This window comes from Apteryx mantelli, chromosome 1 (genome assembly GCF_036417845.1).
Source record: "Apteryx mantelli isolate bAptMan1 chromosome 1, bAptMan1.hap1, whole genome shotgun sequence".
Taxonomy (NCBI): Eukaryota; Metazoa; Chordata; class Aves; order Apterygiformes; family Apterygidae; genus Apteryx; species Apteryx mantelli.
The window spans coordinates 32,421,585-32,448,312 of record NC_089978.1 but is presented as its reverse complement, the minus strand read 5'-3'; the positions used below and the strand labels follow the sequence as shown (position 1 = coordinate 32,448,312).

Sequence of the window (26,728 nt, the reverse complement as noted above, 5' to 3'; positions counted from 1 at the left end):
ATCCCAGACTGAATTCTCAGAGCCAAGAGTCTTCTAGCCAAGAAATCTTCTTGCCAAAAACCCCAAAATCTAGGCTCTGCAAAACTTAGCACAAAGGTGACAGCATCATAACCCAAAGAAGAGTAGATCTGTAGTTAAATGTCTTAAACTTTGAAACTTAAACTTTTCTTTAAGGTATTCCTTCATCATCAACCACAGGATAGAGCAGTTTAAAGTGCACAATAACAACCTGACAGTGTTTCCAAAAAAAAACCCAAAAAACACGCAAAAACACACACCTGTCTCAGCTTATTAAATGGAAAGCAACCAGATCCAGAGAATATAATCACTGAAGAGAAAGCCAGTGTCTAGAAATAAATCCTTTTTTTGCTTCCTGAAATTTGTCAAGCACCATGAGACTTTTTTTAAATCAATACAAAAAGCTTGAGATTTTCTTCCAAGTCAAAAAAAGTTTGCTAGTGAATAAGTACAAAACAGTGAATTTTATTACATGTAATTTAAGTTTATACAATACTTCAATGCAAAAAAAAACAAAAACAAAAAAACACACAACCCCCCCCACACACACTTCCAAAACAGTATATCCCTTCCCCTCCAGGGGAACCAGTTTAATCTGATGTCACCAAAGAGGTAAATCTTTCATTAACCATTAAAAATATTGCTGTACAGATTACACAAAGTACACATTACAACTTATATTAGGGTATACCCAAATATAGAACTTTATGGCCAATTTGAAAAAAGGGGTAACTAACAGATCTAAGTTACTTACGTAGGCTTTGAGGATACATTATTTCTGCACGCTTTTCTAAGCACTGAAAATACACTTGATATTGATTGATTAATTACACACAGCAAATGGCACATTCATTCACAATCATGCAACTGCAATAAAAGATATCCATGCCATTTGCTTTGTCATAATCCCATGGAGTTAATGTTTTAAGTGACATCATTCAGTGGCTCAGGTGAGACTATTCTCTAACCCCAAAAGGCCAGTACCCCCAGTACTAAATTTAAAATATTAACAGATGGTGCTAGAATTGAGACTTCCTAACCTGAAAAATAAGTCTTTGACACCGCTTGGTATCTTTTGCATGCTGCAATTTTTCTCCCTCCATTTGAAGTCCTGAGCTGGTTCCAACATCCTGAGTTGCTAAATGCAAGTGAGTATTTTGCTTGATTTTTTTTTAAAACAGTTCACTCTTCTTGAGCACACAAAATATTTGTTTTCGGTGTTTTTTTTTTTAATACAGACTTTCACATCTTCTGATATAACAGACCAGGTTATGTTTAGTTTCTTTTGCCTGTACGGTTCTGCCAGCCTGTTATACCATGCCAACTGCAAAAAAAAAAAATCCCTGCAGTCACCCAAAACTTACAGCCTCTTGTTTCAGTTCTTAAAGGCTCCACATTTACTGGCTTTAGCAATGAATTCCTTTAGCAGAGGACCATCCATTTGCCAGAATGCTGCAGTTTGTGTCACTTCTGTCAAATGGTTGACACAAAACTTAAAGCAGAATTCTTCTAAATCCTAAACAGAAGAAAAAAGAAAAAGAAGAGGTTTTAGTATCTTCACTTCCATCACAGAGAATTACATTCAGAGCCAGGCACAAATGTCTTTATATGCTTTACCTTTAGTGCCATTAACAGCAGAGAACTAGCCAAATATACATTAATCGAGTGGCGCTCAGCCTTTTTCTATAGTGTGACTGTGTAGATGCAATAGAAGAGAATAATTCTACCCACATAACATGGCTGCAAAGAAAGAATAACCTTAATTTGGTTCTCACTGTATAGCTGCAGTCACATATATTGCTCAAAAGAGTGCGTTTTTAAAGTTTTACCACTTAAAGGGTTTATAGGTTAGATTGGTCTAGCTATTAGCATCCAGAAGAGTTTCATCTACATTCACTGACAGCTATTAAACCCAATACGAATAGGAGATCTGAAGGTAACGAAATTTAACCAGGACTGCACACTAAGAAAATTCAGCTCTTCCATTCCATATTATAATCTCAGTGTATACATAGGCTGCTTGACTTCCTGCTTCGTTAATGGCTTAGCTAAAGCTTTGAAGTTACATGCCACTGGGTTTGGTGCAAGTGTATACTAACTGGTATTTTTAAAGCAAAGCTTAGGCAAAAGGTCTTTCTGTGCATTAGAAATAGACCCAGGGTTTTTGTTTGTTTGTTTGTTTGTTTAAAAAAGTATTCCACAGATGTCCCAAGAAATACACTGTGGCATAATACACCAAAACAATTCTTGCAGAAAACATTCTGGATATTTGAGATTACTGGGAAGCGCCTCCCATATAAAGATTAGAAAAACCTCAGACAACCATCATTGCACCCACATGATGTCAGAGAGAAAGGATGTCTAAAAAACAAAAAATAGTCGTTGTCAGTATAACATTGACCACAGAATTGCTTCCCAATCAGATTATTTGTTTCTAACTCCTCTTTTGAAGAGGAAACTTATTCTTTGTGGTGCAGCACTAAGCTGCTATAAGGAAGATGCTGCAGCCCTTACAAAATAGCAACTCTCTCCCCACCCTGCTCTAATTTTTTTTAGTACTTTATAATCTATAGTACTAGTACTTTATACATAAGAACACACCCTTCCTTAGTTGCTCAGCAGACTGGGTGCTGCAGTAAGGCATAACAGATTTGCAGAGCTCTTTAAGCCACCTGAAGTATGAAAGACTGATTAGTATTCATATTTTCACTTAAGGTCAACACCGAAAGCTAGATCAGCTGTGTGCCAGTGAGAATTCTTGACACAATAGTAATACAAAAAATATGTCCTGGCCTAAAACCAGGCTTTCTGAAGCTGCAGATCTTGGCTTGTGTAGCATCTGTGCAATGAAAAAAGACAAGCTTATTAGAACTTAACACTGAGAGGTTTTTTTGGGTTTTTTTTTTTTTTTTGAAGTAACAGAATGGACTAACATTTTAAATAAAATTACATCATACACATTACAATATTTTACACTTTTATTTAAAAAATTATATTCCAATCAATGCAACAGAAGCATACAACAAACAGTAATACTATGTCATTAGTAAGACACTTTGGAAAGTTTGATGTTTTGCAGAGGAAAAAAAAAAAGCGCTGAATTTCATTTGCAGGTGGATGCACTTCAAGCAAAACTTTACTTGAATTAATAGAATTAAGTGATAAAGGCACAAGGTACTTCCAATGATTATTAAAAGTCACAATGATAAGCCAGACCTGAACTAACTCTAGCCCTTTCAATTCAGTTAGTCAATCACTAAAAGAAAGTATATCAGAGTTTCATGCCATGAAGGTAAACTTTAAAGTTAGCAGCTTCTTTCAACTGTTGTCTTCCAGACAGTCCCATGAACTAACTACATCACCTAAGCAATTTCAAACCCTGATCTAACCTTACTGCCCATAAAGTGTGTTTACCAAAAGCAACCCCTCAGTGTCACCCATTTTCTCCTTAATTTAGCATTTAAACATACCATTAGGTAAACTTCTAATTTCACTTAGCTAGTAAAGTATGGCCAAAGCACAGTAACCGGATTTATTCTACTCTTTACAAGCAGAATCAATCACACACTGAAGACCTATTCTGCAAATAATCTTTTAAAACTAAAATATGTAAGACCTTCATGTTTTATATGAATTCCCATCAAAGAAATCATTATTCACAATAGAGCTGAAGTCATAATTCAGACACCAATACCGGCATTCAAATAAGGTATAATCAAACAAGCAACACACTGCAAGGCTCAGAAATAAGTTAAGGCAATTGCATGCATATTGCTGGATATTAAGTACAAGAAAAAGCAATGAGTTGATCTACCAAGTACCAAAAGCCTTTAATAAGCATAAACAGCAAGTATAAAAAGTAGCCAATCATGAAGCTGCAAACCTGACATGCAGGTACTACTCTGAGCACAAAGAGCCAAAGAAAGCCCAGGAATACTTCCAGACTAGTCCATAAAGTAGCATGTTAGTGAACTGGTAGTGAAATCAGACATTACACAGTGGGAGAATTCCACTAGCCCTCCCCTTTTCACACTCTATTTCTGTCTTTAAAGTTTATTAGGCCCATAAGGCAGTTCTTATCCTGCCATTTGATTAGCATACTTGAAATGCAAAGACTGAAAGTGTATCTGACTGCAGATAACTCAGTTTACAACAACAAAATACCAAAAACAACCCAACCCAAAATACCCAAGCCCCCCACCTACACCTCAACCCACAACCATACAAAAAGAAATAAATTAAGGCTTACAAGAACAGCTTCTCAGAACGCGATGATTTTTCTTTGTTTTTAAATACTACTCTTGGTTTTGTTAATGTTTTCATCCTCCATTTTTTTTAATCAGACCTTTTTCCATATAAATAGAAATTCATGAAGCTTGGCATAGTGTCATAACCTTTTACCATGAATTAAGCAATGCAAATATTTATAAATCCCGAGTCTCAGCCTGGGACTTAAGTCATATTTAGATACCTATGTACTAGTTCACCTTCCCAGTACTGGTTCATAAAACATACAGCTTTCAATCCAAATATAGTTTATGCAAGTCCAATGGCAACATTCTCAAATTCTGACAATAGTAAATAGTATTTTCTGATTTTAAGTTAGAGATAACTTGTATAACTGGCTGCTTTTCTCCACAGTTCAGGTCAGAAAGCAGCCACCTATTTAGAGACTGAACTTTAGAAGTTTACCTCTGCATCATATCTGACAGCAGCAGAGAGCAATGAAAATGCGTTTTCCACAGTAATTCCTCTCTTGATGATGTGTTGACACAGCTTTTTCAGTCTATTTTCACAATAAGAAGTAGCCAAATCCAAAAGCCCTGCAATCAAAATGCCATCATATTAGCCACTTGTAATTATCACTGCTTTTTAACAACAGCATGTACTCCTGGGGTAGAGGTTGCATCTTTATTCTGTATGTGATGTTCTGTATGTCCATAACATGCTATATGCATATGGGTCACTACTGAGAAAAATGTATTTTACCATTACACAGGAAGAAAGGCCTTTTATTACCTCAAGCTGCAATCCTGTTAATCTCTGTAAACATACAAGCTGTTCCACTGATTTGCATACCTAACTGCTTGCAAGAGTGGAACTGTTGCAAAACAGGCACATAACAAGTGAAAAGCCACCACTGTAAAAAACAAAAAAAATCCTGCTTGAATTACAGCTTGCTCTTTGCTCCGCTGCCCAAGTTTCCCCTATTACATCTACTGAGATTTTTTTCTTGTTATCCTAACCATTAATTGATTTTAGTAAAATATGCATATATTTTAGTCAAGAGAAATATAGTTTCTCCTCCATCTTTGAATAAACTCACAGTTTATTCCTAAATATGCTCCAGTTTTGCTGTAGTAAATTTGCTACAGCAGTATTTTTAAAACAACTTTATTATTCCCCAGTAAATTTATTATAGGCTAGACTAGAAGCCCATATATATACACATTTATTCTGCACCCCTTTTCTCAGTTTCTCTGGATCCTACTTTCTAAAATAATTTGACCAAAAGCGATACCTATAGCATCCTCAGGTGGAAGGTCAACACTGTCTGTATACAAGTATTCAAGAAAGGCACGATACACAGGATAAGAAAACTGGTCTATTTCTATCACTTCCTTCATGTCCTCATTCCAGTATGACTGGAACATGGTTCTGAAGTGTTCACACCTAAAAGACAAAGACATCACCTGGAACACTTTTTTTTTTTATATAAATATTATTTATATTTATTTATATAGAGATATATGCAGGAATGTTATATTATGTATTTCAGAGAGACTGTATTTGTTGCAATCTCTCTGCAACATTATAAATATTTTACCTTACCCCATCACAATTAGTGATCCACATTTTGGTTCCTACTATTGTATACATTGTTATACTTGAGCATCAGGATGAAACTCGTATTTGATCTATGCTACAGAAACATCTGTGCATACATCGCAATCAAACTAACTTAACAGAATTTATTATTTTGGGAACAATGAATAGGCTTAGTGAAATGTGGATATGGACTATTTTAAGAGAGAGTTTAGATCCCCCCTTCTTTTTTTCCCCTCCCCCTTAGATGTGATGCTAACAGGTAATTTGGTATAAACAAGAGCCATGAAAGATGAACACAACCTGATCTTCAGAACAGCTTTGTGAACATGGATGTACTTTCCATCCACTCGGAACTTTAGGTCTGAGGTTTCTGGGCTGTCAAACTCTTTCTTCAGAGACTCTGCTACTGTTAGAAAGTCTTCATGCTCTAAAGAAACAATTAGACACGTTAGACATCTTAAACGGAACACTCGCATCACTGTAGTTAAAGTTAACTGGTCAGTTAACAGCACGTAAAGTAAACAGGTCAGTATCAGAACTCTATTGGCTTAAGGGGTCAAACCAGAAAAATGAATTGGTCCATTCTCCTTTTCTGCTGGCAAGGGCTGCTCCACAACAGCTACAAACTGCAGCAGCCAGCCAGCAGTCCCAGGGCCAGCACAGCACCAAGGAAACTCCCTGGGGAACTTCCTTCCTTCCGCTCCACCTGGGGACCACCCACACTACTGCCAGTCTTCCGGCAGCTCTGCTCTAGCACTGGGCCAGCTTTGGGCCAGCAGCTGGTGTCAGAGAAGCTACAGCAAGCCTGCAAACTGCTGGTAATGGAAGTCTACAACATCACCTACAACCCACCCAACACACAGCATATGGTGCTTCAGTCATGTTAACATGACTGAAAGAATAAGAAAACATGTCACCCACTGGCCACTTTTTTGCACTGGCTGGTAGGATATAGCCTGCAGGTTGTCCATTAACATCTTTGCTGGACTGACATAACAGCATCCGTGATATTTCATGTTAGCTCAGTTTATCAGTCAATTACGACAGCACAAAACCCAATGGCAGTGCTGCAAGATGATGGACCATATCAAGAACACGGTATCTACTACGAATGACACAGGAGTTCAGCAATTTTGGAAATGAACAAAGCTGAGATCTTGCAGCCCCTTGACAGTTCTTAAAAAGGCCTGGGATATCGGTCCCATAGTGGTTCCATCATCTGTCTCTAGAAATCATAGAAGAATTTCAGCACAAGCAGGCCAAGACTTGTGGTAAAGTAAGAACCATGAGGTTTTAGGAACCCTAACTACAACACACTATTTGAAGCTCCTGTTGATATATCTCACAAGTGTGTTTTAAACACACTTGGCTAAGAAGCAAAATATATTAAAAAAGTTTTCTACTATAACGAGAGGTGGACAGTCTCCTGTGTCCCATAGGACTGCATATTATTTACCCACATACATTCCAATTACTTTTCACCATTAGAGACAGTTAACTAAGTTGGTATTATATAAAACACTCCTGCTATAGCAAGCTGCCATTAAAAACAAGTTATGTTTATGCCTCAAAAGACAATGAACTCTTGTTTTTGCTCCAATTTACATGGACCATATAAGGAATCTGCATCTCACCAGGGCTAACTAGACCATGCTCTAATCCCCCCTGCACTTGTTCATGTCATTTTTTTCTAGGTCATCAGCTTAGCTTAAGCCATGCTGTAGATCAACTTTCACTCCAAATACCTTTTCCACAACAAAGGCTGCAGATTTGAACTTTGCCACAGACAATCCTGAGTGACTGATCTTAGTTTTGGCAGAGCCACCATAACTGGAAATAGAACAATAACCATCATGTACAGTTAGCTCTCACCAAGAAAAAAAATAATGTATTTTTTAACCTATATAAATAAAAAGGTATAGAGGGAAAAAAATATATATATATATGCAGAATGGAGATTAAAAATGCCCCAGAATTAATGCTTTTGATTAAATATTTGGTAGTAGGATTATCAGAATAAGAGGAGACTAATTCCCATTACCCTTTGGGGATTAAGATACAGACATAAAATTCAAACAACTTGTTATACTCTGACTGGGAAAATTTCATGAAACTGAGAATTTAAGTTACTGAAACAGGGAAGATAGCATTTAAACAGCCTTTACAGCCTCTTGCAAAATGCAAGAGACCTGGACAACTGTCAGACCTCTACAGAGGAAAGACTAACATACATCCCAAAGGAAAGAATGATTAGAGAACGAAGAAAGTTGGAAGTGGGATAACACAAGACTTGAATTTACCCAGAGGCAGATCATTCCAAGCTAATCTTCTCTCTCTTTGGTAAAATTATTCAGTTTTCCTCTATAGACGAGATGCTGTTATCTGGACTTGTATAAATGTGATAACAAGCTAAATGAGAAGTTAAGATGGAGAAGCCAGGTTAGGACAGGAATTCTTAGACAGCTACAGGGCTGTCTGAGATAAAACAAGCCACACAGAAAGGTAAAGTCTGAGACTGGAGGAAAGTTACAGAAGATTTGATCCCTCCACAAAACCAATTTCATACATAAACTAACAAAATTAAGATCTCTTGTCAATATTAAAGTATATTAGGCCTTCTAGATGATCTTGAGGACTGAAATGGCAGATCTAAGATGAAGTCCAATAAGCATGAAGAGCAGGCTAAGCAAATTTATAGCATATTTGGGGTCAAAAAAGAATTGGCAGCTTATCAACCAAGACAACAGACTTGGGTGCATTAGTTGGTCACAATGACTACATCCCCAAATTTAATCCAAGGCTGTATAAGAAGAAAGTTTCAACACAGAGAACAATGATATTATGATCTTGTTACACAGGGAATATTATTTGCACATCTGCCTGCCTTTGAAGATAATCAATTCAATTCAAACTAAATCAGGTTGAGCAATACCACCTCACAAAAAGGAAACTAGGAATTCTACTACTTTACCTTCCTAACATGAAAGATGAGAGAGATTTGCCCCTTCGTATTTATATTGGGAGGGTAAATACTAGGGAGAGGAAGCTAAAGACAACACTTGCAATTAGAAGTTGTTAGATATCAAAGTAACAAGAGTCAGGAGCGGTCCTCCAAACAGGAACAAATAGTTTTAGGAGCAAAAAGCTACATTTAATGATCCAGGAGTCTTTCCCAGTCCTGAGCTGGGGCTCAAACAATACAAATGTAGGAAAAATACAATATTCACAGTGCAGCGTAAAACAGGATTGTCTCTAGACCTTTACTGGCAAACAAACAACCTTGCTAAGGCTGTACTGGATCCTCAGCTGCTGAAGGGCATTGTTCTTTCTTAGTGCTGTAAACCTCAAGTGTTTCCTGAAAAAAAACAATTATTAGCTAGAAAAGCTAGTCTAAATTGCCAGTTCTCCTTAAAGCAAGAACCGGCCTCCCACAAAAAGTGACATACAGTGCTAACCACCACAAACATACATAGAGACTATCACATGGATGCATATTTTATAAGAATATTTACATTTAAGTTATTTAGCTTGTATAGCACTGCTTGGAATATCTGAGTTCTCACCTACTGATAGAAGACGCCACATAACAGCAGGGGTAGCAAAGCAAGCAAACACATCGTCAGTGCAGGCAAAGTGCGTGAGGTGGGGAAGGATCACAGACTGGCCCCGGCACTGGCCCCACATGTACACCTGGCCACTCTGCGTCTTGGCAGCCGAAGTGTGAGCAGAGTGGCAGGTTGCAATCTCCACAACCCTGCAAACAGAAGAAAACTCTTGTAAGATACTTACAGGGATGGAACTAATGACCTTCCAAATGCCTCACCAAAATAAGAGAACAACCAACCAAACTATGTATCTGTACTCCTGTAGTTCATGCAGAGCAAGGAAGGTGATTTTGTTTGAACTGATCAATATAAGAACTGCAATGATATAATCAAAGCAATATCTGACTACAATCTATCAAGTCTTTGAAAATGTCCTTTTCAGTTGACATTCCTTGTTTTCTTTTTCTTCATACCTTTCTTGTGGTTGGGAAAAGGTGTTTTTTTTTTTGTTTTTTTTTTTTTTAAGCCAATACATGTAAGACATTTCAAGGATGAATGCGGATACAGCTTACAAAACTTCCAGTTAGGGAACAGTCTGGAAAGTTCTACTACTTTGATTTTGTAGAGCACTTTTCAGAACTTCTTTCAGAGAGATGTTATAAAAATTCTTGCATTTCAAGACTGAAGGGCTTGCTGGAAAATACACAGGATCTTAATAAGAAACCCTTCTATCCCTCCTTTAATCTGTTTTTGCATATAGAGTTCTGACCTAACGCCTGCCTTTTTGACATCATATTTTGCTTTTCGTTTCCTTTCTTCAATACTGAAGCTCAGTTTGGAACGTAGTTCTATTATGGACAGTGCTTTATTTGAGGGGAGGTGAATGTGCACACTTAAAACCCCATTCTTGAAGAGCTGTGGCTGGTTTTTAAATAAAGTCTATGAGGGGATTGAAGATACTGTATAGAACTTCTTAAAATACTACAGCTGCTGATATACACTATCTATTTCGTTCTCGCTATCCTCACCCTGTTATTTGAAGTGTTATAGGAACCAAAAAGAATCACACTTCCATTAAAAGGACTGCAAGGACATTTCCAATGTCTCTGTTTAGATGAGCAAAAATTAGGGGAAGTTCCAGACTTGGTTCAAAATAAAAGCTCTGCTTTCCTGATACCCCCGCCATGTTAAAATGCATCAGAGGACTTCATACTTCTGTGCTTTTAATTTATTTAAAGGAGAAAAAAAAACCCTCATCAGCTGGGACAAATAAACATCTTTTCAAAGAATCTAAATGTACACCAAAGTGTTTCATTGTTTACCAAAAAAGCTAACTTTTCATCCATATTGTTAGGCAAAACACAGAGCCAGATTTTACATTCAAAAACTCTTTCAACATAAAACACTGGAAAAAGCTACAGTCACTTTTAGCATCCGTATTGATAATTTCTAGCAAATTAAATACTAATAGAACGTATTACATCAGCAGCAGCTTAAGAAGCTCTATGCAACACAGATCTTTTAGCAGACATGCCCATGTCTCTAATGGGACATCATAAAGTAATCATTTTAGGGTTTTTCCTGCTAGAGCTAGTCTCCAGACATCTTCATGTTTAAGTATCAGATTACTTGAGTATTACAGTCCCAACAGCTGTCCTTCCTTAACTCATACTTCAACTGAGGAATGTCTAGTCTCCACAAATCCAAAAAACATACTGTTTCTGCCCTTATTTTCTCAGAAGCAACTGTATCAGTTTTAGTTTCTGCTAATGTTGTAACAACTTACTTTCAGTCATAGCTATCCAGCAATAGCTAAACTTTTCCTCCCCTAAACTGCCTCTCCTTCCCAGAACAGATCCTTCTTTTTAGGGTAGCTATACTATCTATCTGTGTGTGTGCACATGCACGCACGTGTGTGTGTGTGTGTATATATATATATGGAATCTTACCTTCATAATTGTACCTCCAAACTAACATAAGACAAGGTCTAAAAGTCCTTATAAGCTGTATGTGCAAGATTCTTCAAGACAGCAACAAATGCCACCTCACAAGGAACTTACAGCAGCATTACATATAAATGACAAATGAATTATATACATGAAAGGAGCAGCAAGAGAAGCATTAACACGCTTCATGGGCAATGACAGCTCACCCACTTATAGCTCTGATTCCAAGGGAACCAAATCAAGCAAAATGAGCAAGTTTAAGTGACTCATCTCTCCCTTAGATTCCAAGCAGAAGTTCTACGATATGTTCTCCCTCCTCCTTTAGCCATTGAACAAATGCCAGTTTTATTATAATCCCACACTTGAGTTCATGTACACTTGTAAACGTAAAGCTGCCCTTAACTCACTTGAAAAATAAATCGCTAAGAAAATAAAGTTGCTTATTGCAAGCATACAGATTTCCCTTTCAGTGCCTTAATGAATAAACAAATAAGTACAATTTGCCTCTCTAGTGTCAGTTTCTTCACAGACAAGCCAGCCTCACATTAGCAGTTTCTATTATGCTGGTTCCTTTCTACTTCCCACCCATCCCCCCTCCCCCTTTTTTTTTTTTCCCAAGTCCTGTCAGGAATCTCAGCACTATGCAGCTTTTTCATTTCATGTTAAGTGCAAGAAACAGGGGAAAAATATATATATATAGGAACGGCTTCCCTGAAAGACAGGTCAGAGCTATAAAATGATAGCTTTTATACCCAAATGGTAGAGGAAATGGAGGAGGAAATCCCCCCCCCCCCACCAATCTCCAAGTATTTCCTATTTAGGAGGCGATAACAAGTTAAAAGATTTACAGGTTAAGAGATTTCCAAACAGAGGTACATTAATCTATAGGCATGCACATGGCTCTGGAGAATGAGACTAAGATCTCCAAGATTGTAGGAAGGGTCATAGGATTTGGGTCCCAAATATTATGACAAAAAGGGTGCTGAAGATGTTGAACAAGAGTTAGGGTCAATCTTTCATGGGTCAGGAGAATATAGGCATGTTATTTAAACTATGACCTGGTGCCACCACCAAGAGGGGTAACATCTGCCCTTAGCTCTAGCAACCTTGCAAACCAAGTCTTGTTTACACTGGTGGCTACTGACCAAAGAACCTCTCAGAAAATTGATTTTTCCCCATGTACTACTCCTTACAAAAGAGGTACTTTTTGTAGGATGGGGTTTTTTTTGTGTTTTATTTTTTAGTGTAGCCCTCAATATAGCTTAAAAGCTTGGTATGGTGACTGCACAGCTCCACATTTTTGACCAAAGGAATCACATTTAGAATAACCTAGCACTTAGCCATTCATTATTTTTCAGTGTCAGGCAAGTGCAGGGTACATTTACTTTCAATAGTCATTACAGATAGCAAAAAAGCACTCAGTCTGAAGTAAACAGTAAAATACCATCCTTTCCTATGCTTTTAATATTAGCAATACAAATACAATCCACCAGGCCCAAACATGCATGCTTCCAGTGCTAAAGACCACATGACATATGCTCAGACATGTCAATCTCGGGAACAGCTTCAGCAAGATTACCTTTCTTTCTCCATCATGATCTGCACCGGGCTTAGCTGGTTACTTTTATTGCCAGTTCCCAGCTGCCCGTAAGTGTTAGCTCCCCAGGCATAGAGCAAACCCTCATCTGTTAGTGCTAGTGTGTGCGCATAGCCACAGGCAATCTGTAAGTAAATTTATAAGCATTACTATTAAACAAACAAGAAAGATGAAAAACAAAGTTATTGCACACATTACCTTAGTCTGACAGATGTCAAATACCACAGGCATTCTGTTTAGCACCAGAAAAATGTTATTTCTCAGTACTTAAAGCTAACACATTAACAGTAAGTACTGGAAAACTCCAAACTTCATTAATTTAGGGTATATTGGTTACTCCTTCCAAATCATTTGCTACATGGTCTAAACATATAGGAGGTCTAGTAACAGTCTTCTTCCACAAGAACTAATCATTTCTCATTTTGCATCTTTAATTTAGTTGTATTTTATAGAAGCCCCTTTAGAGTCTTCCTAGCCTCTACTTGCTTTCAAGTGCAGATTCCTCAAAGAATGAACTTCATCATCATATCTTGCAACTCTGAAATACTTTGAGAATTTGATATTTAGAATACTATACGAACTATGATAGCTGAAGTCCCAAAGCCAATGGCCCCTTCAGCCCTTTTTAGAAAGGAAGAAACTCACTATGTTTTAACATAACTGTTCATCCTGAGCTACAAAATGAAACTTCAAAGCAGCTTGGTAAACATCCAGAAAATCCCAAATTTTAGTTCTAATCTTTAGCTGTAAACAAACAGCCACTCTCTTACCTCCCGCTCTCCCCTCACATCTTAGGGGATGACTAGGACAATGTAGAATCTAGTTTAAAAATCTTTTATTGTTTGTTTTGGTTCCTCCTATTTGCTTAGTGTATCTCACTCATTCAGCTTTGTAACAAAAAAGCAATTTGTACCAATAACATAGTTCATTTATAGTTACACTAGCCGACTTTAAAGCATTCAGAAGATTTACAAAAGCAAGTATTTTACAGCTTACTTGCACTTTTTTTTTTTTTTAAATAAGCCTAATATATATTATAGGAGCCAAATGAATTCAGTATTAAAACTGTGAAATCTAGAAGCATGTATAAGATTCCTAACATGCAGTTTTCGCAGATGCTAGAAATAAAAAATGCATTCATGCTTTCGAGTTAGACATACCTGGAGTATGCACACACCATGTAATGCTGCCACTCTGCATGGTGTTAGTTGATTGCCATTGTTTCCAAGACCTAGCTGACCGTTACCATTGTAACCCCAGCCATAAACCTGATTTAAAAAGCAAAGCAATATTAAGCTATCCCTTTGTAGAAATACAGGCTATTTAAGACACAGGCAGAGTCCAAAAAGTATTTATTATTAAAAAAATCCACTACTACAAGAGGAATATGAAGAGGCTAAAAAGATAATCTACTGCAATGGTTGACCGCATCCAACTTTTCAATCCTACATTTACCCGCTCAAGAAGCTTTCCGAAATATTTGTCTTTGAAGTACTAACTTACAATACACTAAAGTCTGTCTTATAGCATCAACTTTTTTTTCCTCCCTCTCACTTTTTCCTTTTTAAAGAAATCATGAAATCTGTATCTCTGATCAGCTGATCACCTATTGGATTAATTTAAGTTGATGTCCCCAGCTTAACTCTTCAGAATTTTTCCTATAGTTTTGTTAGGGTGGGCCAACAAGAGGAAAACATGTACAGTGAAAGTTCATCTCCGCCTCAGGATAACTAAGGACTTTCACAGTCCCTCCCACTCATCAGGAAATGCTATATTCTGAGTTTGGTGAAATGTAGTAAAATTGAGGTTATGGTTCTTACCTAGAGGAAAGATAGCATTATAAACATCTTATGTAAAATGAAACAGTTAAACAACAGTAGGGCAACTTTCAAAAGCTGGCTTTGTTTTTCTTGCCAGCAGTTAAGTAGCATGCTGAAGAACCAGGATCATTCAGCATATACTTGCAGAAAGATTAACTATTTAACTGTGCATGTAAAAATCTAACTAAAACACATATTAAACAATCTATTGAAATAATAAAGAAACACATGCTTAATACAACAGTTCAAATACTGACAGCTGCAGACTCAGCAAAAAAGAAAATCAAGTTCTAATACAGTCTTTGCAGTAAAGAGGAATAAGTTTACTTTACAGAAGGCAATTCCAACTAACTACATAGTTTTCCTTAAGTCAGTCCTACGGTAGTTATCAATACATACTCTATAACTTGGAAAAATGCTGAATACAGACAGGGTTCATGTTCGGATATTAACCTCTTAAGCTAGGGCAACAGAGAACAAACAGGAGAATGCAGGAACGCTTACCTCACCATTGTTTACTACAGCCATGGAGGATGTCTGACCACAAGCAATGCCAACGACCATTTTACCCTGTAAACAGTTTGAAACTCTACGAGGAGTTGGCTGGTTTGCAGTAGATCCAGATCCAACTTGACCACAGTTGTTATAGCCCCAAGCATATAGCTGTCCAGTAAAAAACAAAACAAAACAAACAACAATGTAAGTGCAGTTTAATCCTTCTAATAGTAATAATAACAACTTTAGAACATACTGTTAGGATCAGACTGGGTAAGCTATTTAAGTAGCTAAAATTTTAAACAACTGAAAGCTATAAACAGCAACAGGTCTGACCTAGCAAATACAAACATTACACTTTTTTCAGCTTCTTTCTACAGAACTGGACATCCAACTACAGCTGACACATGGAATATATTTCCATATTAAATATAAGCCTGAAAATAAGACACAGAGCTTAGTGAGCAGACTTTCTTTATCCTTTCATGATGTTGCAAAAAGGAATGCAAGTAAAAATGTTATTTGTTTCACAGACGTGCTGAACTTCCCCTTTCAAAGCTGTTTAATTGTCTTCAGAGACTTCTAAACCAGCTTATAGCTGGACAATCACCATACCTCCTTTCACATCTCTCAGGAACTGTGAAAAGGGATGTTTATCAGCCACACTTCACAGTAGCAAAACTTTGTTACATGGTGGCATTAATAAAAAGCACCATCTCTGATAGTTCAAAGTTTGTCAGTGACAAACAGCTAGTAATAAGAACAGAAAAATATTGGTTGCTTTCATCTAAAAGTCCAAAAGAGACACAAGTATATAGCCTTTGGATTTTCAGTTCCTTTAATGTTTCCATTTCACACACAAATCCATAGCTTAGCATAAAACTATTCCTGATAATTTATTCTGAGATGCTTCACCCAGTTAAAAGTTTGTCCTGTTGGAAATATCAGGCCACAGCCAGCCAACCCCCTCACTAAAATGGCACTGACACTTATTGTAAGCGCTCTGATTATCCTTATGTAAAGTTTGCACACCCTTTAGTGCCAGAAGCAGCATGTTTACTGTGACACCTAACCAAAAGTCATATTAAAAAGCACCTTACATGCCAGGTCTAATACAAAAAGAAAGCACTAATCCTTTGCTCTGTTACTTGTATTTCCTTGGTCTTTGATTCCTACTGAATATTTGAAGAGAATTTTAATTATGTCCATGTATAAAATACTTTTATTTCAATAATAAAACATTAAGGAAGAGTAACTCAGAAGGTAGGTCAAAATGTCAAAGAGCCAATCAGTTTCCTCTTTCGGAGGAGTATGAATGTCTGCAGTCCTGTAGACACAAGCTCCATTATGAGCAAACACTTTGTTCTCTTCCAGTCTTTTCCTCAAATCAGTATCAAGTGGAAGTGAAGATACTGTTTCCTTCCCTTAAGTCTACCATTAGGATACTCTTTTTATCTACACTGCATTAAATGTCCACTCAAGCAACTGTACAAATCAATTATGCCAAGTATTTCCATGAACACTTTCAACTTCAAAGCCCTTCTGAAACTCCAGTTATATTAAGTCACATGAGATTCTGCAGCAAAATCTTTCTGTAAATTAAACACCATGTAACACATTTGACTGCTTTCAGTATAATCAATTATTTCTGGTACCAATAAAAACCTCAGAGCACAACTAGACTGTTACTGCAAAGTATGTTAAAAGGGTGGATTTATAGTACATTAACTAGCCACAGTTGCTAGCCAGCTGCAAATACCAACTCCACAGGAAATAAAGAAGTTTCCCCACTTCCGAGTTTTCAAGCACGTTACATTTATTACAGAAAGACAGCACGGCCGCTGCAAGCAACTACCACACAACATCTAACACCATTAGTTAAATTACTGCATGAACACCCTTGCTTTCCTACATGCAAAGCAAGTTTTATAGTTTATCTCAGGCAAACCTGAAAGCATGACAATCCCTCCTAAGCTTAGATTCCTCTCAGAGATACACAGCCCAGACCACTTAACTTAACCCAGTACTCTTTCCTTCCTTCAAAACACTGACTTGCTACTTTGTATCAATGGTTGCAGTATGAATCCACATAGAACCATAACATGGATGTGCACAGACACTGTGGTCACAAGGATGGAAAAAATTGTGGCTTCCATTTTCATCGTTAGAAAGGCTTTGAATCAGAACCCCCCATTTCTTATGACAAAGCCAAACCAGGCTCTCCTCTATGCAGTAGCATGCAACTTGGAAACCAGAGATACATATGCATCAAACAAGTCTGACTAACTGGAAACTAACAGTACGCGTTTCCTATGACACAGAGCCTTAAGGCAAGTCAATAAGCAGCATAAATCAGGCTCGGGATATAAACCAAGTGCTCTTTCAGTAGCTACACACAGAGGTATGCAAAAGTGGGCAAAGTAACATTCTTTCACAATACCAACATGAAAATCATGAAGACTACAAAAAACAGATTAAAGGCTAAATCAGTTAGTACAAACAACTAAATACATGCCTTAAATATCAAAATCGCAAACAAAAAACAACCTGAAGATTTGCACCTTACAAAGATTCTACCATTTGTAAGTGGCACAGCTTTCTGGCCTCATCCTTACGAGACATTTAACAAATGAAAGCCACACAAAATCTACTGGCCCTTTTTTTGTTTGTTTGGGGGGGGGGGGGTGAGCTGTTTCCAAGTCTGCTCTGAAGAAAAGGATGCTGTAGTTTAAGGCAGCAGGAGAAAAGGTTATGCTGTAGCTATATTGTGGATAGAGAGAACTTCAGACTGCAAGGTCACCTGCACTATTCACTTCAAGAAGAAAATTGAGAAGTTTGAACAGGTTTCAACTTACATCCCCATCAAATGATAACGCCATGGAATGATGAGAGCCACAAGCTACTTCCACCACTTTCTTTATTAACAGATTTGTGCAAACTTGAACGGGAGCAATGCCCTGACTGGTTGTGCCATTCCCAAGCTGGCTGTAACCATTATGACCCCAAGCATAAACTTCACCATCTGCAAAAAAATTTAAATTTGTGATAAAACCACCACAAATTCCACAGAAACTAAGATAGACAATTTAAGAAACTAGAGAATGAAAACATGTAAGTGAAAAGATGTAACAAATAGTGAGACTATTACAAGTACTATCCGTATACTGAAAGATTAAATTCATGTCATAAATATTTATATATAAAAATATATATATTTATTATATATGTATATATACACATATATATCACATCACACTATGACCTCTAGATTATTTTGGAATTAAGTGGAAGTGCACTGGTAAGACTGTATATGTCATGATTGATATAGTAAAACTCCACAGTTAAGCGTAAAGGAAATGCAAGGGAAACTCATTTTACATATTAGACGATACATTTAATTCCACTTAAGACCAAAGAGAATTCCTTAGTGTGCATTTTTCAGTTAACAAATCCATTCAGTTGTACCAGATATCCCTTCTTGCTAAGCTTAAGTGGAACTTAAAATCTGTAGCTTATGATTCCATAATAAGTGATTATTTTCTACCTTCAGTGGAAAGTACAACATGTGGTCCACTTCCATAACTGAGACTGGAAATCTTCTTTCCACATAAGGCTTCTAATTTCTTTGGTACTATTGTGCTCTGACTATCTCCAGTTCCCAAACAATTACTGCAATTCAGTCCAAAAACAAACACCTGAAAGACAGAGGAATACTCACTTCAAGCCATTTAAACTCAGGTGTGCAGAGACGTTGTGACATCCAAGCCTTTATAAAGCCAGGACAGAGTTTTGCCATTGGCTCTTGAAAGACAGAGACTTCACTCATGGTAGTTAACAGCTTCAAGAGTCAGAATCAGGACACTTGTTTGGAAGTTAACTGTTGAGTCCAAATTCCTCAGATTCATGCAGGCCTGGAAGCTAGGCTTCTCATTTGCAGGGACTGCACTATAAGTAGCATTCAGTAAGTTGTCTAAGTGGGGTACACCACCCTTCTGCTTTCTTCTAACCACAGCTTGTACAGAACAGCCACAGCTGTACCTTGAGGGGCCCAATCCTACAAGCAGTTTTGGGAGGACTGAAGGAAAAACCCTACTCTACCAAGTCTTATAGTAAACCCTCCCATTAACATATCCCAGAAAATCTCTTGTTTTTTCCTCAATAGCAAAATTGTAACTCACACTGAGTTTCTGAATCATTATAATCCACAGATTCTTTTCTGCAGTATTCTTACTTAGCCAGCTATATTCTCATTTTATATCTGCATACCTGGAATGCTTTTACTTAATTTCAAACCACCACAACTTCTTTAGAATTCTGACTGTCTTCAAAAGTGCATGTAATCCATCCTGGCCTTTGTCATTTGTAAGTTTTCTAAATACTCCGTCTACATTATCCACATACAAGATTTAAAAAAAAATTACAAGTTACATCCAACACTTCCATGTATGTTTTGAAAAACACAAATTCACATACTGCCTTTGAGAAGCTATTTACTTACTAATACTCTGCGGATTCTGCAAACAACTAATTGTAGAGTATCTGTTCCATTTTATTATGGCCTTACCTCATCATTGTGTGTTATATATATAGCTTCATTGGCTGATGTACCAAATACACATGCTTTTCGAATAGATGCTATTTCTTGAGGTGACAGTAAAGTAAATATTGGCCACTTTCCTACATCCACCATGATGCTACTGTATCTCATGAAGTTTCTATGAGTAAGATGGCATTGCTGTAAAGAAAAACAAAAGCTTATTAAAAACGTATTTTGTACTTTCAGCAGCAGACAATAAGATAATTTCCATTAGATTAGAGGAAAGACAAGTGTTAATTGGTCTCTGAAAACATAATATTCTATATGAAATAAGTAATTACATTTCCATTAAGATGAACAAATAGCAAGTCACTGGTAGTCAAATTACAAGAACAGACCTTTCTTAACTGGATGTTCAAGTAAACTTAATTCAGTATACTGAAATGGAAAACATCTGCTGTTCCACATGAAAACGTGTTAAAGACTTGTGATTTAGCAAGTATCATCTATTCAGTGGAAGGGTGGATTTCTGAATTACAGCTGGAACTCCTGTTTACAAAATTTTTGCCTGTGAAATTTAAGTAGTCTTACAACTTACATATGCCAGCTAATAAAGCAGTTGAAGTATCTGCAAATCTTGCAAATAAAAATAAAGCTGGGACTGTTGAGTATATGAATGAAATTTGTCATCTGTTGTGTAATTAAGAACTCTTTTTATGGTCAAAACTTATTTCTGAGAACATGAAAGCAAGAAATAAACTTATGAGTTTGTACAACTAAGCAGTGAAACACCTTAGAGAAAAGTGATCAAATAAAACAGTCATAAGTAGTTACTGAGAAACAAGCTGGACCACATTAAAAGCTGGGAGCAGACGAATGGACATAGATTTCATCTGTCAGTGAATACAGACGCATACAACCTGTACTTCCATGATCCTCCTTCTTAACCAGTTTCCTCAGGACAGTTGCACCAGCTCAAGAAAGAACCTGACATTCAACATAAACCTACACAGATTATTTAGGCCTTCAGTCCTGCACAGAAGAACTATAACAACACTCCTACTCTGAAGGGATTCTGCCATTGACATTCCATAATCCATGCTCATGGAGTATCAGCAAATTCCATGAAATCTTAAAAGCTCTTGGTGAATTCCACAGTGTCAGTGCTACGATACAAACAACAATGACCTGTTAAAAAATGAAGGCTAAGAAAACATTCAGTGGGTAAGAAAAAGTCTCTATTCAGATGCTGTCTTCTCATCCACACCTAGTTCTCTCCCTTTATCTGCTCAAACCCTACTCCATCCCTCTATTCTTTGTTTTGCTGCATTCAAGTCAGACTTCTCACTCACAGTGCCGGGGCAGCAGATATGAGCAACAAGAACACAAGAGAGCCTCTTTCCTTTTGCTTCCAGGGCTTGGTCATAAAAATTGTTCCGACAACCAAGACAAAGCTTCAGAGAGTGTTTATTCAACACCAGCAGTCAATCCTAAAACATAGGATGTTCAATGCAGCTCCCCCCCCCCTTTTTTTTTTTTTTTTTTTTAAGAATTTGAGAAACTTTGAGGTCACAGTGGAAGTGCTGTGTATTTAAAAGAAAACAAAAAATAAACCAACAAAAAACAAACCCAAAACCCACATCAAAACACAGACTATGATTTGATTTGAGAAACTTTTCAGACAGCTGAAGTATCTCCTTATCAAATATCATAACCCTGCTTCAGCAAACCCAGGTTTGCTCTATAAGCATCTCTCATTAAGAGAATAACTTCACTCTACATTTCATATCTGAAGTAAGTCTTGAAAACACCTGAAGTCTCCAGATGGCACATCCATAATAAATGGGTTTGTAGAACTGCTTTTGAAAATATACCTAATGCCAGGAACACCTCTCTACACAGCTAAATAGGTTTGAATGCATTTAATACTTCTTAATTTCTAGTCCACTTATAAACTCAGACTAGTCAGCTGCTGAGATTTAAATCCCAAGAACTGTTACCTCACTTTGGCAAACCTTTTAACATATGACACTACTGATCAATTGAAAATGAGACAGTGATGACTTGTTCTTATGAGCAGACTAGCTAATTGTGCCTTCTGGCTTTACCTGTTTAATTTGCCCTATATAATATACACTTGGCAAGGCATGAACATAACATAAACTGGTCATTCAAAAAAAAAAAAAAAAAAATTTATTGACCGAATTTCTTTCCATTGCATCCTGTCAATTTAAGACACGAAGGCAAAATGCCACTTAAATGAAAAATGTTCTAGTAAGTTACTATTAACAAGTCTTACACCACAAGGTAACCCTCAAGGTAACCTTGAGGGACCTCAAGGTAACCAGTTTCTGGACCCTCAAGGTAACCAGTTTAAAATGTGCTACATGTCTTATCCTTCCTTTTCTGATCTTTGCACCAGCTCTTTAATCCACTTGACTTGTTTTCCACTACTGTATGACTCAGTTAACCATTCCTCTTCAACTAAATCTTCCCAGCCACATCCCAAAGCTAGGTTAGTTATAATGCATTTCCCATATCTCAAGGCTCAAATGGATATCTTGTTAGACCAACCAATATCATTAGATAAAAGAAAAACTTACAAGGACACAGAAGTTTCCAGATTGAAGACATAAGCAAAGAACAACTGAAGAATCTTAACAGGTATAACTCTCCTTTATCTAAAATAATTTTGTATATTTCCTATTTCAACTGTTACCACAATCCTACAAAGTTATTTCAAGGGATTTTCTTAACAGGCTTTTAATGCTAAATCATCTGCCATTGGCAGGTTTGTTTCTTTAATAAATCTCAGTCCCGATGTCTCTCTAGATTTAAAAACCAATAAAAGTTCCCAAAAAAAATCTTTTAAAAAAATGCTCTTGCCTTTTGTATAGTACATACTGTTCCCCTCACCTTTTTTTCCCCTCCTATAAAAATATTAGGTATTGCCCTTAGATGCTGCCATTTGCTGGAGTACCTATCATCAAGTCACAATTTTTTTTTTTTTTTTACATGAGTAAGAGCAGCTCTTTTTGTTTATGCTTATGTCTAAATGAGTGATATAACATACATCCCTGAGAGTTCAGGGTTTTGTACATAGACTACTGGTTCTCCGTTTCAACTACACTTAGAAAGAGGTTTTACTTATCATCTATTTCCCACAGAAAGCATGTGCCCAGCCTGGCATAAGCACCACTCTTTCCCTCTCTAAAGACAGATTCCTTAACAACCTTAGCCACAAGTTTCTGGTTTTCCAGTAGGAGTTTTTGTTAGCCACGTGGAGAAAAAAAAAAAAAAAAAAAGTAACAGGGGAAATGTATTTGGGGAATATATATGTATATACATAGTACTATAAATGTAAAAGATGTCATTAAAGTAACTCAGCAGGATTCATGCAAAAACACAGGTAATTTTAGCATCCTCCAAGACATGCTATACTCTTTCCAAAAAGACAGATGCTACAATATACTAGCCTCTCACACCAGTCATACCCAAATTTCATCCTCGTGCAAAGTTTCTCTGAACATGGGGAAAAAAATGGCTTGTGCAGAGTTTCTTCTGGGCTATTGCTTGCTGTGAAAAGCTGATCTAGGAGACTTTAACCATGTCGTTGCAAATAGCAGCACAAAGGAACACAGTGCCCTTCACTCAACCTTCCTGAACCATGTGAATAAGAGAGTTAAGTTTGATTATTATTTACTTCTTCTGATAGTCACCTAGAGGCCTAGACCCTCCTACATTAAATACTGTGTAAAGACTACACTTGCACTGGAAAGTTTTAAGTGCAATGTAGTAGCAAATGCAGCAGTTGGAGCCTGAAGTAACAGAGGTTATTTTGATCTGTATGCAAGTAGCCATCTCAAAATAATAGGTCACAAGCTATTGTTTGGATTTTGAACTCAATATGGCAGCAATAGTTTTAAGGAATATCTGTCATTTACATATCAACATCAAGATGATTTTTTAAAAAGAGTTAATATTCCTGAAAAAGTAGCAGTTGAAAGCTTTGTTAATATAAAAGTCATAGGCTTAAACTTGGTGCTCTGGTAGGTGGTTGCTTTTAGAAATACTGTATGTCACTGCTCTTAACTATCTTTTCATTTCTGCTACATGATTCAGTGACAAACAACTATACACCATCTAGCTTTATTTTGTATTCCATTATTGCAGAACCAACCAGCAGAGGGGGCATATATCAACAGTACCTATTCCGACTGCTTTGACATCTTTGAAATTAACCAACATCAGTATACAAACAGGAACAGAAACAAAGGTGATTGTTTGAATTGCAGTGATGCTAAAAATAAGCAAGAAAGGATGACTTGTAGAGAAGGAAACTAAACTGGCCACATGTTGTGCTAAAAAGAAATTGAACTCAGAGCCTTCATCAGCATTAGGGGGGAGGGGAACCTAGACCTGCACACATTAAAAAAAAGCCCCAACCTCTAAGGGACAGAAGCCCTTCAAAAATTCTGTGCTAAACTACTGCCTATGCATTCAACATTTCACTAACTTGCTTTCCAAAGAAACAATGTGCAGGCTGATTATTAGCAATACATATAGGCATACATGAATCCCTGCAGAAAACAAAGACAATGTTTACAAAATGTTCTTAAAATGATTTTAGATAAAGTTTTTATGTCATTTATAGTTCAGCTAAACAAATCCACACTGGAGAGAACAATGACTTCACACAACACTCTACCAGGAAAACAGTACCAATTGTCTTTGCAACAAAAAACTGTAGTTAACTTCTCAGAGATTTTTCCCTTATTTGTAAAGATTATTTGAACATAGTTCTTTCACTCTTTCCTCAGGCTCCAATTTTGTAGCATATTCTATTTGGGCAGACTCATGCCTGCATAGAAAGAAATTGCTTGGCTCAGGCCTTCATTTCTCCTACTTGTGTAGGGGAATCATAGACAGTATTGAAAACAACAAAAGCTGGAAGATCTGGTTGTAGAAGCACAAGAAATGACTGGCAGACCTAATTTTTTTTTTTTTAAGCTACCTCAACCATGAAAGAGTCACATCCTAGACATAGCACTAATCTCACCTGTGTTTTCTCCAGCTTGTCTTTGCATTTTTATCTCATATTCCCGTAATGAGGAGGAAAAAAAAAAAAAGGTGAAACAACACATACTATTGACATTAATCAGCTGTGCAAACTAAGTGATTTTATTGTGAATTTCTCCCTGTCATCAGAAAAATATTACACTCCCTGAAAGTACATGCTATAACTCACTTTCCTTGCTTTATGGTAAAGTGTTAGATTTCTATGACAAAATCTGTATGTTCAAACCTCTGCATGGTGATGATTTATTTTTGGATGCCTTTTACAAGCAATCCAGGGAAAGAAAAACATGCTGATGTAAGAACTGGCAGTCAGTCCTCCTATTTGCTTTCAGTAACTGGTTAAAAGAGATTAAAAAAAGTAAACAACACCACGCACACAAATACTATTGAACATAAGACTGCTTTAACTATACCAAAAAAAAAAAAAAGCCTAGGAGGATGACAAAGTAACCAGCTCATCATAACAGAAATATAATTACGGGCACAATATGCTTTTTTTTAATTAGCTGAACCATTACTGTAACTTATTGCAATGTACCATTCCCTTAGGACAAGACATCTCCTAAGCAGCACCAATAGTTCAATCTCACTATGCATACAGAGATAAGCATTCAGGAAAACATTTATATTAAGGCTCCAAAGACTTACCGGCTCTCCCAAACACTGCTTTTCCTAACCAACTTTGGGCTCCAAACACATTTACTTTTAGGATGGCTAGCATCTTTCTCTCATAACCCCACTCCCAGTTTAAGTTCCTGCAATAGGATACAAACTTTGCCTGTGTACCATGTATCAGAAAAAGGATATTTCTATTTCCCTTGTTCTTTCCCATAGACTGAATGTCAAAGGCCATCTCTACTCATTTTCAGAATGCCCCCAATACCTGTTAGATCTTCCATTTCACCTTTCATCAGCAGACTGCAATGTGTCTTCCAGAAGAGGTCATAAAAAACTGTCTAAAGTAGAACTTTAAAAATTCCTTAAAAAAAATTTTTTTTAATCCTTTAATATTTACTTTAAAAGACTCATCATGACTCATTCAAGTAATAGCGCCCTAAAAATTAAAGAGACACTAGTTATTCATATAAAAGTCCAGTGAGAAAAACGTTAAGAGCCCCTACTTTTTCAGTAAGCTGGACCTCAGCTTTCAGGAAGCAGACAACAAAGAGAAAGATGAACTGAAAACCATGAACTAGAAAAAAAACTATTAAGAAGATACTGTAAGTTATGGCAAATCAGAAGAGATATTTTTAGAGTTAGACAAAGTTACGTGAAAGAAATTCACAGCCAGAATGGAAAAAAAGCTTCAAGAAGCCACTCGGATAACAATCGCTAAGCAAATGCCACCAGTGTTGTTTAAATTAGAGGGGGGATTTCTCCTCCGAAAGGGTAAGATTAGCTGAGGAGACTCTCGCAGCAGCGGAGCCGCTGCCCCGGGGACGAGGGGTCCCTGTGGGGACGAGGACGGCGGTGACCTCCAGCCCGGTACAGCCTGTCGCAGCCCCGAGCGCTGCTCCCCACCGCCCACAGCTCCCGCCCACGCGAAAACGCAGCCCCTCAGCGTGAGCGGGGGCCGCCAGGGTCCAGGCTGGCGGCGCGGGGGGAACCAGCCCGGCCACACACGCTACCCCGCCTCACGCTCCTCACCCGGCCTCTGCGGCATCCTCGGGAGGCTCCCTGCGGCCCCTCCGCCCGGCGGGGTGGGCGCTCGCCCTCCCTGCGAGGCGCCTCTGCGCCGGGGGCGGGCGGCCCGAGGAAGAGCCGCAACCGTTACAGCCGTTACGGCCGTTGCTGCCACCTCCCCGCGCGTACAGCAAGCCAAAGGGCCCAGCGGGTGCGCGGCCGGCACCGCGCACGTGACA

The 26,728-nt window shown here is 37.6% G+C and overlaps 1 protein-coding gene across 4 annotated transcripts; it reads right to left on the bottom strand.

The window, feature by feature from the left end:
* Positions 1-463: 463 nt before the first annotated feature.
* On the bottom strand, positions 464-26,728 carry RCBTB1 (RCC1 and BTB domain containing protein 1). 4 transcript variants are annotated; one of them, XM_067291883.1, is made up of 12 exons: positions 26,514-26,728; positions 19,815-19,985; positions 18,795-18,945; positions 18,106-18,272; positions 15,260-15,418; positions 14,096-14,203; positions 12,918-13,060; positions 9,411-9,601; positions 6,148-6,274; positions 5,540-5,691; positions 4,711-4,841; positions 464-1,534 (listed from the first exon to the last, which is right to left on the bottom strand). In XM_067291883.1, the coding sequence occupies exons 2-12, from the start codon at positions 19,956-19,958 to the stop codon at positions 1,394-1,396; spliced, it is 1,614 nt and encodes a 537-aa protein (XP_067147984.1). In that variant the 5' UTR covers positions 19,959-19,985; positions 26,514-26,728; the 3' UTR covers positions 464-1,393. The 4 variants fall into 4 exon arrangements, with proteins under 4 accessions (XP_067147984.1, XP_013803854.1, XP_013803853.1 ...); XM_013948400.2 differs by lacking the exon at positions 26,514-26,728 and adding an exon at positions 25,515-25,731; XM_013948399.2 differs by lacking the exon at positions 26,514-26,728 and having other exon boundaries at positions 19,815-21,239.

Excerpts from the sequence above, each read along its gene's own strand:
- RCBTB1 (XM_067291883.1), bottom strand. The coding sequence starts at position 19,958 with ATGAGATACAGTAGCATCATGGTGGATGTAGGAAAGTGGCCAATATTT. Across the intron at positions 18,273-18,794 it reads TGTTGTACTTTCCACTGAAG|ATGGTGAAGTTTATGCTTGG; the intron begins GTAGAAAATAAT and ends ATTTTTTTGCAG. Across the intron at positions 9,602-12,917 it reads ATCATGATGGAGAAAGAAAG|GGTTGTGGAGATTGCAACCT; the intron begins GTAATCTTGCTG and ends TTCTGTTTGCAG.